The 10,960-nt window shown below is 45.0% G+C and overlaps 1 protein-coding gene across 4 annotated transcripts in view; it reads right to left on the bottom strand.

Moving 5' to 3' along the window:
* The window catches only part of ATP8A1 (ATPase phospholipid transporting 8A1), a 281,662-nt gene that overhangs the window by 129,855 nt on the left and 140,847 nt on the right, over positions 1 to 10,960 (bottom strand). For all 4 annotated transcript variants that reach the window (XM_014590421.2, XM_014590424.2, XM_014590422.2 and 1 more), the window contains 2 exons: positions 9,551 to 9,620; positions 1,604 to 1,688 (listed from right to left, as the gene is read on the bottom strand). In XM_014590421.2, the coding sequence (XP_014445907.1) occupies positions 1,604 to 1,688; positions 9,551 to 9,620 (155 nt within the window). The remainder of the gene's footprint in view (positions 1 to 1,603; positions 1,689 to 9,550; positions 9,621 to 10,960) is intronic.

Raw genomic sequence — 10,960 nt, forward strand, 5'->3', positions numbered from 1 at the left:
AGCCACCTTCCTCTTACTGGGATGTATTACTGTGTTTATCACTGTTTTAAGTTTGCAGTTGAAAAATGTGTCTTAGTTGAGAGAACAGGGACAACCAACCAACCAATCAATCAATCAATCACTAGCTAGCTAGCCCCAGTGCTTAGTGCCTGTCAACTTCATAATTCTCTTTGTCCTCAGCTGGAAAAAAAATAATGGATGAATTAGAAGACAGGAGAGGCAAAAGCACTTGTCAGCCATGCGAAGAAGCAGTCATGAAGGTTCGAGAAAAACAATGCTCTCACAGGTCATGTAACTCTTAGCACGACTAGGCCCAAATGCTAGGCCTGGTAAGCTCAAGTCACACGAGTGACTACAGGGCAAATGTGTCAGAAGGAAGAAGAGGGATCCACCCTCCCAGAGATGCTCAGGGCTGGCTATTACCTGTCACCGAATGAAACTTACACCTTTGGGGGCCATACTGGGACACGTTTTTTCTCTTTTGAAAATGTGGAGAGGAAGCTTACTCCAGGGTAGCCCTGAAGCAGGGCCAGAGGGAATGGGGCAGAGGTCGGGTTTGGTTCAAAGAGAAGAGCCAGAATATCTTCAACATCATGACCAGAGAGGAGAAAGATGGCCCCTGTCTTCCTCAGAGAGAGACCCTTTCCATACCCCAGGTAGGCTGCACTTCCCAGGCCCCTCTGAGCTGGGCTGTGAGGTGTCTGGATGCCATACACATGGGCACTCCCAAGCTCTTGTACGTCAGAGGAGAAGTGGGGAAGCCTCTTTGTGTCTTTCCATTTCAAAGCCTAGTATTTCTGGTTTTGCCTGGTGTGCTGAAGAACATTCCTATCTTTTCTCAGCCTGGGAAAAGGATCTGATCGAAGGTCAGGTTTGGAGACGCTGGCAACATGTCCAGCTTAAAACACACAGGGATGAGAACGGAGGTGGGAGGTTTAGATCCAATCATGACCACCGTGGTCAAGGTGAAAGATAAGACGACAGATCCTTGTAGGAACCAACCCTAGTGTTTTACAGCTTTCACTTCTTTTCATCTCATCTACAATAGATCATCTCCCTAGACAAAGTCCTGTTATTCTGCCTCACACTCATATATTTCAGGATGGACAGGGAGAGAAGGCCAAGTTGTTTACCATGGCTCTCAGGCCTCACACAGAGCCTGGCAAGAGGCAGGGGCTTCACAAAAAGTCTTAGGTTGTAAATAAATTGAAGAACTATTTGAATAGCTGTATAGATTTATTTATTTCTTCTTGTTTCTATTCAGAAGACAATACCTTAGTTCTTCGCCTCCTGTTTTGCTTCCCTACTGAACTGTTTGAGATATAAGGTAAAGTGTTCAAACTGTAAACAGTTAAAATTCTATACAGATTTATAGGCTGTACCACCCAAAATGCGGAAACAAAATCTTTACTAATTTTAATTGATAGTTTTAAGAACATAAGAAAAAAAAAACACTGGATGAGAACAGCATGGCGTAAAATCTAAATTATCAACAGGAATAAATATCTTAGTTTCGGAATCTCTAAGTAAAACTAACAGTGATCCTGTGAGATATCAGAAGTATAAGATTTCCTGTCTTTCAGCCATGCTCTATGACACTAACCTTCTGTAGCAAACTGTTCTAAATGTTTAAGGGTAATTTCTTTGTATTTCGAAGTCTCTGCCAGTCGATCATAAATGACAGTGTCCTGGAAAACAAAAAGAAGGGATGACACAATTAAGGAGTCTGAGTTTAATAGAGTTGATGTTGGCAACTAAACACAACTACTTTTATCATTCGTTTTTATTTTTATTTATTTATTTTAAGAGGTTTTCGCTATAGGGCGTGTGCGCTCGCCAGACAGACAGAGACAGACAGAGAGACAGAAAGTGAGACATCACCCCCCAGGGGGGATGGCCACACTGCAATCCCTTCTCCTCCGTTCTCAAACCATAGTTGGTCATGTGGGACCCAGCTCCCTACGCACAAGGGCTTAACCACACCACGTGGCTGGCCCCAGCATTAGTTTCAAAATATCAGATATTTTTACCTAAGGGCACTGTTTCCCTTAATGACATTAAACAATAAGATTCTAGCCCTGTATTTTCACCTTCTTACTGAAGGAATCTCTGCTTTCTCCAAGATGTTCAAAATCTTACAGCCTCTCAATACCTCACTTACCTGTGGCGGGCTACAAGAACACGCAAGTGTTCATGGGTGCTGTCAAGAAGTCAGTCCACACCTGGGACCAGCAGATAGCGTAATGGTTATGTCACTGGACTCCCATGTAGTCGACCACGGTTCAAGTCCCTGACCCAGTGGCTTAAACTCATGCCAGGCACATGTGCATGCGTGCCCAGGATCCCGAGAGGAGAACGGAGGAGAAGGGATTGCGGTGTGGCCATCCCCCTGGGGGGTGATTTCTTGCTTTCTGTCTCTGTTTCTTTCTCTCTGGCTAGCGCACATACCTTATAGCAAAAACCTCTCAAAAAAAAAAGGAAAAAAATGAAGTCAGTCCACACCCATGGAAGCTGGAAATGCTAGGTTGACCAAAGCTAGTTTGCCTTGTGTTAATTCTTTGGCCAATAAACACCAGTGTGCCCAATGTGTATGTAAGGGGTTCTATGGCACGTGCCTGCCCTATTTGGCCACAGAACCTTCTAGAGTTAGAGCATCTTTGTGGGGCCAGTGCTCACAGGAGAATGAACCTCAAAAGTACAGTACTAGCCCCACCCGTGAGGTCCGTGGGCACCGCGAGGTGGACCCGGGAGCAATTGCCGTAGGTGGCTGAATGATCCTGACAGTGTAGCTTTAGTTTCACTCTGTAAAATTAAACTGCCAGGTTATCTTTAAAGTCCTTTCCAGCGTTAACTTCAGACACCCTTTATGTTTCTCTAGCGTCTGCTCCTTTAGACACTGGCTATTATTCCTTTGGTTAGTCTCTGACGCTGGTTTAATGCTCTAAGAATTTTAGTATGCAGCCTTCACGGTTTTATTAGACCAGGAAAAAATAAATCATTTACCTGCAATTATTTTCTCAGTGGTATTACCCATTTTGGAGTCTCTAGTCTCAGGCCTGAGATCGGAAAGCAGACTAATGGAATATGATTTAGAACCCTTGAGAGAAACAGAACTTAGTGACCTCAGAACAGATGGGATATTCCAGGCCCCAATTATGAATTTCTTTTCCTTTTTCAGTGGTGGAATAGGGGCGGGGGGAAAGGCAAAAGGAGATGATCATTCCCCCTCATGGCTCCTTCCTGAAAAGGAAAGGTAGACCTTATGAACTCTTTTTTCAGAAGGACACGACAGTTTCCATGATAGGAGTATAGGCCATGTTAACACTACGATAGTCTTTTTAAAAATGAAAACTGTGAAAACAAAATGAGGAGAAATCAGGTCCAGAAGATTCAATTCAAAGCTTGGAGTTGAAGATACTAATTTTCTACCTTCTTCACAGCATGGAGGCCATTGAGAGAATGGAATGTTTTTAAATGTCAGTTACCGTTGGCTATGCTTGTGTGTGAAAAATAGAGATATACAGACATTTTCTCAGCCGGCATAACTCTCCCTGTGCACAGGGCCACAGCAGGTATCTGGCACATTTTTAGGAACCAGAGAAAGCTTCTTCACAGGAACTCAAGCATGTGTGTGTCCAGGATCGACTGAGAAAGCTGAATTAGTATTGATGGACAACCTTGCATGGATTCAGTTACCTCATGTTCCAACAGAGCCGCTAGTTAAAGAGTCTAGGCAGCCTTCAAAGGTCAAATTCAGGGTTCATAATTCATCTTCAGTGAACATTCATTCAAAAAGTTGTTTTCCTATTCATCTTTATAGTGAAGTTGAAACACTGCCCTTCCCTAAAGAGCCTTGCACATGGTAGGCATTCAAAATGTATAAGATGAATAAAACTTTTTTTAAATAGGTTTTTGCCATCATGGTGCGTGTGCTTGCGGAAGAGATGCAGAGAGACAGAGCAGGGAAGTGAGAAATCACTCCCCAGGGAGGATAGCCATGCTGCAATCCCTTCTCCTCCATTCTCTTCTTGGGAGTTTGTTCATTCATGCACACATGCCTGGCATGGTTTTCAAGTCACCAGGTCCGGGATTCGAACCAAGGTTGGTCATGTGGGAATTCAGAGCCTTAACCACCCAGCCACCTGCTGCCTTGATAACTTTTGATGTCATTCTGAGTCATCATGAAAAGCCACCTGTCTGAACACCACTGAACACCACATAATGCAGCATTTGCAAATAAAGGACTATAATGAAACCCAAGAGTTGACAGTTAAGATGGCAAGATGGCGGCAGTGGGAACAAACGAGGCTTCGTATAATTGCCTATTGAAGTGCTGCAACTTACCCCAACATGATCCAGACAATCTTGCTATAAATTAGTCAGCTGCCATAAAGCAATCTGATCTCACTGTCAGGTTCAATAAGAAGTAAGGCTACCTGCTGTGTGAACTCTGAGCCCCCTTTTTGACAGGGACATTTGCCAAAGACCAGAGCCCACTTGTATTTTAGTACAAACCTTCCTGTGTTCACATGTGCCATTCAGAATGCTCTGGCTCTATACTTTGCCTCTGACATGGCAGGGAACTGTTAAAAATAATGAATTTCAGAGGCAGTTTCTTTTTGTATACAGCACAGCAATTCATTGAAGGGACATCTAATTTGAAATTTTCAATTGCTTGAAGGTCCCTAAAACATGAACTTCTTTTTTATTTTCAGTTTTATACATATCTTTTTTTTTTTTTTTTTTTTTAGAGGTTTTTGCTCTAGGGTGCGTGCGCTTGCTAGAAAGACAGAGAGAGACAGAGAGACAGAAAGCGAGAAATCACCCCCAGGGGGGATGGCCACGCCGCAATCCCTTCTCCTCCATTCTCCTCTAGGGATCTTGGGCACGCACGCACACGCGCCCGGCCTGAGTTTCAAGCCACCAGGTCCAAGACGAATGGAGAAGGGAGAATGGAGAAGGGATGCGGCATGGTCATCCCCCCTGAGTGGTGAGTTCTCACTTTCCCTCTCACTGTCTCTCTCTGGCAAGGGTAGGTATGTTACCTAGGCAAAAATTAAAAAAAGAAAAGAAAGAAAAACCAGATAAGCACCCCCAGGAGGGTCTTCATTCCAGGATTGATCGGCGAAGACCACAGGGACACAGTGACATGTTTGGCATGCTCTCGGAGACCTCAGGATTTGAACCCAGGACCTTCCCACACGGCCGTCAGCATGCAGAGTGCTGTGTTACGTTACAGCTGCCCCCACCGTGGCTGGCCGTGTTAACTACATTTGTCAGGTTTCTAATTTCTCCTCTGCTGTAGGTGCTTTGGAGTAGGGTTCTTGTTTTCATGAGTAAATTAAACTTTCACTTATTATGCATGTCCCTTCCTAAGTTGGCTACTATTACAGATTGAAGTCGTGTAGCATGTACTTTTCCTTGTTTTCTATTTAAAAATGAACAAAGCAAGTTATTTCCACTGTAGAAAATACACACACAAGCTGGGGAAGCGTGTCCCAAGGGGAGAAATCTGAGGTTTAGACACGGATTTACGTGCACACATGGCACCGTTCTCTGTGCTGTATTCTAGATGGGCCCCTTGGTACCACCTTTCAGTTCAGGAACCCTTCTCATCCCCTCCACTGTGCATAATCTTGAGTTTACGCCATTTACTGATTTAAAAAAACAAAAAAGGCATTATTTCAAAATTGCCTATATGTACCCCTACTTTTCCTCCTAATTTTATTATTTTTTAAAACAAAAATAGTATTTCAGTGGGTCAGCAGGTGGCGTGGTGGTTAAGGGCAATGGACTCCCACATGGAGTCCTCCATAATTTGAGTCCTGGACCTGGCAGCGTTCTCACTTTTTCCTCACTCTCTGTCCCTCTCTGGTCAAATTAAAAATAAATAAATAGGGACCAGCAGTTGGCGTAATGGCTATGTTGCTGGACTCCCACGTAGTCGACCATGGTTGGAGTCCCGGACCCAGTGGCTTAAGCTCACGCCGAGTGTGTATGTGCATGGGTGCCCAAGATCCCAAGAGGAAAATGGAGGAGAAGGGATTGCGGCATGGCCATCCCCCCTGGGGGGTGATTTCTTGCTTTCTATCTCTCTGTCTGGCGAGCACACGTGCCCTATAGCAAAAACCTCTCCAAGAAAATAAATAAATACATAAATAAATAAATAAATAAAGTTAAATAAATTCTTTAAAAAAAGTAGTATTTCAGGCAGTCAGTGGTATGGTGGTGTAGGTGGCTGGATCCTACGTGACTGGCTGTGATTCCAGCCCCAGATCCGATAGCTTGAAAAACACCTGGGTGTGTGCGTGTATGTGTGTGTGTGTGTGTGTGTGTGTGTGTGTGCATACCCAAAATCCTGAGAGAAGAACTGAGAAGGGATTGTGGTGTGGCCCTGGGGAGGGGGATGCTTTCTCACTTACTTTCTCTCTCTCTCTCTCCCTCTCCAGGAAGCACGTGTGCCCTATGGGGGGGGGAAGGGAAGAACCCTAAAAGGAGTAGTTGGGATTTCTTTATCATGCTGAGCTCTGCATACCCTTTTTCAGGCCAGTCTGCACAGTGATTTAGCCCAGAGTGAATCCACGTTCCAGCTCATTATGTTGCCATGACCTCCCTTGGCCTGGGGTTTCCTTGTGTGTCTCTGAGTTTTGCTCCTGCTCTGTCTGCATGTCTGCCATTCTAATGGCTTTACGTCATCCCTGGCGGAGGCTGGCATGAGCTTTCCTCAGCCCCTTCTCATGACTGCCTGAGGCTGGTGCCCCTCTGCACTTCGCAGAAGGCGTCATTTGCCTCCACTGTTCCACAGATGCCGAACTCCAGCCACTGCTCCCTGATTGCAACCAAGCCCAGGGCCCAGGATTCCCACCCCACCCAGATCAAGACTTCCATTCAATGAGCCACTTTGACGTTTTGTTAATGTTTTGTCGACAAAGGTATTTATCTTGTTTTGAGCCTAGTTTCCTTTTTCTGTTTTCTTGTTATAGTACTATAGCCACCATCGCTATAATTTAGAAATAGAGGGGCTACATCAGAGTGTGAACACCCATGCTCTCTCTATTAGAGCATTATCGATCACTTTCCACAACTTAAGTTTTCCGCTGACCTCGTCACTGTGGCTAACTCACCCTACCCAGGAATCGACGGGCTTTCCAGACTCCCCTCCATTTTCCATCTCTTTTCCTGCCCTCTTCACTTTTAATTTGCTAGCCCTCCTCTCCTGACGTGTAGTCTTTTACAAGATCTCATTAAGCCCCTGGGTTTTAGTTTCTGGTATATTGTTAACTACTAAATCTGTGTCTCCATCTTGGATTTCTCCTCTTGTGAAATCCAGATATCTCTGCCCTGTGGCCCAAAGGCACTCCCAACTTTCTGTCTTGGCAAGAGGTATCACTGAGTCTACTCAGGCAGCCGCATGAAATCTGATAATAATTCTGGGTATCTTTTCCTTCGTCACGCACATGCAATTAATGACTAGTTAATAACGATTTCTCTTCTCAGTCTTCTCTGCAACTGTCTGGGTTCAGATCCTCTTCTGCTGTCAATGGCCTCAACTGGCAGGTCTGTATGTGAGGTGTTTGAACTGATGAGAATACAAAGAGTTCTAAAATTAAATCCAAATGACATCATGGAATAATTTCACCTAAATGCTTTAAGCCAAGGCCTCTGGGCCGGCCCCACAGTGCAGGAGTTAAGCACTGGGTACAGGAAGAGGGATCCCACATGGGGCTGTGGTTCAAGTCTCCAGCCAGGCAACCTGACTCACTGGGTGTGTGTGCACCAAAATCCTGCCAGGAAGGAGGAATGGGAGGGAAAGGATTGTGGTGGGAACACATCCTACTCTGGGGTGCTTTCTCTTCCTCTCCTGGACTAGAGAATACTTTCTCTGGCAATTAAAGAACAAAAAACAAAAACACCCCCAAGGTATTCAAAGACTCCATTTCAATGCTTTAAAACTCAAGGTATTTCACATTCTCAGGAAGAATTGAAAAACAGGCTTGGGGTTCTTAAGTTTTTTAATTTCCATGTGATAAAGAAAGTTGCTGATTCTATTTAAAACTGGGAAGTTCCCAGTTGGGAGGTGAATAAAACCAGGTACCTAGAAACGGGAATTCAGAAAAAAGAACTGATCTGAGTAACAACTAAGGGGCTGGTAAGTACTGGGGCGCTGGGAATGACACATGGGCTCTCCAGAGAGACAGAAAATGAGAAATCACCCCCCAGGGGGATAGCCATGCAGCAGTCCCTTCTCCTCCATTCTCCTCTCAGGATGTTGGGCATGCACATACATGCACCCAGCGTGTGTTTTAAGCCTCCAGGCCCAGGACTCGAACTGTGGATGACTACATGGGAGTCCAGCAATGTAACCATTATACATCTACTGGTCCCAATCTCATGACATATCTGACAACCCAATATAGTTCTTGTTTTTCCATGAATATAAACATATTTTAACCAAGGAAACTCAGAATGATGTATTACTATTTCTGTCAATATTACCTGCAAGTATACCAAAGCTGACCAGTTGGAAATTCCATTAAAATGAAAATAATGTGGGACCAGCAGGTGGCTTGGTAGTTAAGGTGCTGGACTCTCACATAGCCAACCACGGTTCAAGTCCTGGACCTAGGGGCTAAAAATAACTCCAGACATGTGCATGTGCATCCCCAAAATCCCGAAAGGAGAATGGAGGAGAAGGGACTGCAGTATGGCCAAAGACAAGGGATTGTGGTGTGGCCATCCCCCCTAGAGGGTGATTCCTCACTTTTCCTCTCTTTGTCTCTCTCTGTTTCTCTCAGGTGAGTGCATGCTCCCTATGACTAAAACTAAAAAAAAAAAAAGCAAAGAAGACAATGCAAGACAAATATAATTACCACATGATATTATAGCACTAATTATGATCTCATTTTTACTTCACTTCCATGATCTTTAAAGTATTAGATTCAAACTGCAGGGAATCACTACGTTATAAAATAACTTAGAAGTTGGGACCAGCACTTAGCATAATGGCTATGTCGCTGGACTCCCACGTAGTCGACCGCGGTTCGAGTCCCGGACCCGGTGGCTTAAACTCATGCCAGGTGCGTGTGTGTGCATGCCCAAGATCCCGAGAGGAGAATGGAGGAGAAGGGATTGTGGCATGGCCATCCCCCCTGGGGGGTGATTTCTCGCTTTCTGTCTCTCTGTCTCTCTCTGTCTGGCGAGCGCATGTGCCCTATAGCAAAAACCTCTCAAAAAGCAAACAAACAAACTTAGAAGCATGTTTTGTATTTAGTTGTCTTCTAACATAGCTTATAAAAGCTGTCAAATATATATCAAAAACTGAATTACAAAAGTAACCCAGCCCAAACTTTTTCAAACACTAAATTTACCCAGAAGGAATCACACACCTCACTGGGAGAGGCTGAGCCCCATCACTCTAAAACACCAACAACAGCGGATGTCAGCAACTTCGTGTCCAACATCTGTGCTCTATTTCCACAGCAGAATGTCTAATATACATATTATAAACCATCATAAATCAAAGCTGTAATAGACAAACATAAAAACTTACAGCTCCTTTGCAGTAAAGTCGTAACTTCCCGGATGGAGTGCGAACAATCACTGACATTCTTTTTCTAGCGCTGAAAGAAAGAAGTTTTCCATAACGTGTCATCACACTGAGGATATGCATGTATACATCATGCCTCACATATTTTATGACTCAATGAAAAAGTAAATTTGAGCCCTCTACTTTCACGTACCCAAACTATCCCCCGGGTGTACAGCTGGGCACCTTTGAAAGGTACATTATGTGTTTCCAGCACCAGGGTGCTGTCTACTACCTGGGAGGAGTCATTTGCAAAATGACTCCCTGGAATCCTACAAGAACTACCCAAAGAGCAGAGATCTGGGTCAATGAATTCAGATTTGAAAAAAAACTAAGCTAGTATCTTACAAGGTGAATTGTGTGTTATAGTTTTTATCAAGAACAGAAATAGATTTCATCAATTTTAAGTACATATGCCCAAAAGCAGACACGAGCACTTTAAAAATCACTTAAGTAGTCACTCCTACTGTTTTTCAATAATTACTAGGACCACTGGCATCGTGCAAAAATGACCAGCAAAGTTAAGCTAAGGAGAACATTTTAGCGTTCCTCAGTGAAGAAATCCGTCAAGAAATCCCTTTTCTTCCTGCCATGAAAACCTGCATACCTGTCTCAGGACCAGCAGTTAGCGTCATGGTTATGTCGCTGGACTCCCGCGTAGTCGACTGCAGTTTGCGTCCCGGACCCGGTGGCTTAAACTCACGCCAAACAAGTGTGCGTGCGTGCCCAAGATCCCGAGAGGAGGATGGAGGAGAAGGGACTGCGGCATGGCTATCCCCCCAGGGGGTGATTTCTCGCGTTCTGTCTCTCTGTCTATCTGGCGAGTACACGCGCCCTATAGCAAAAACGTCTCAAACAAAACAAAACAAAACAAAACAAAAAACAAACCTGCATACCTGTCTCTGTGTCCCATCCCCTCCATCTTTTCTCCTGATACGATGGGGGAAATAGTTCTTGTCTAATCCACAGCCTTCCTTCCACATGCCTACAAACTGCTCCATTTTACCTATTCAGTAGCCTCACTCCAGAAGTTCTATCGCGGCTGTGCCCTGAAGTCGCATCTGATCCTTTGGTCATGAACGCTGCTCGCTGGTATTTAAACGTGCCCCAGTGTCTTCCCTGTGACGCCCACTGCAGCCCCCGCCCCGCCCCTCCACGAGCCACGTCCCTGTGCACATCCTTCCTCTACACAGCTGGACTTCAGCGATTGAGCGATTGCTGTGGACGCGGCACCCACGGCCCTCCCTTCGTGCCCAGAACTCCCCACCTCACTTCGCTCCTCATCCCAGTGAAAGGCTCCACTCAGTCCGCAGTTTCCAGCCTTCCTCCCGCCCAACCTCCAGACAGGCTCCGACGCGGATGAGCACCCCATCC

The sequence above is a fragment of the Tupaia chinensis genome, unplaced genomic scaffold (genome assembly GCF_000334495.1).
Source record: "Tupaia chinensis unplaced genomic scaffold, TupChi_1.0 Scaffold000442_1, whole genome shotgun sequence".
NCBI lineage: Eukaryota > Metazoa > Chordata > Mammalia > Scandentia > Tupaiidae > Tupaia > Tupaia belangeri.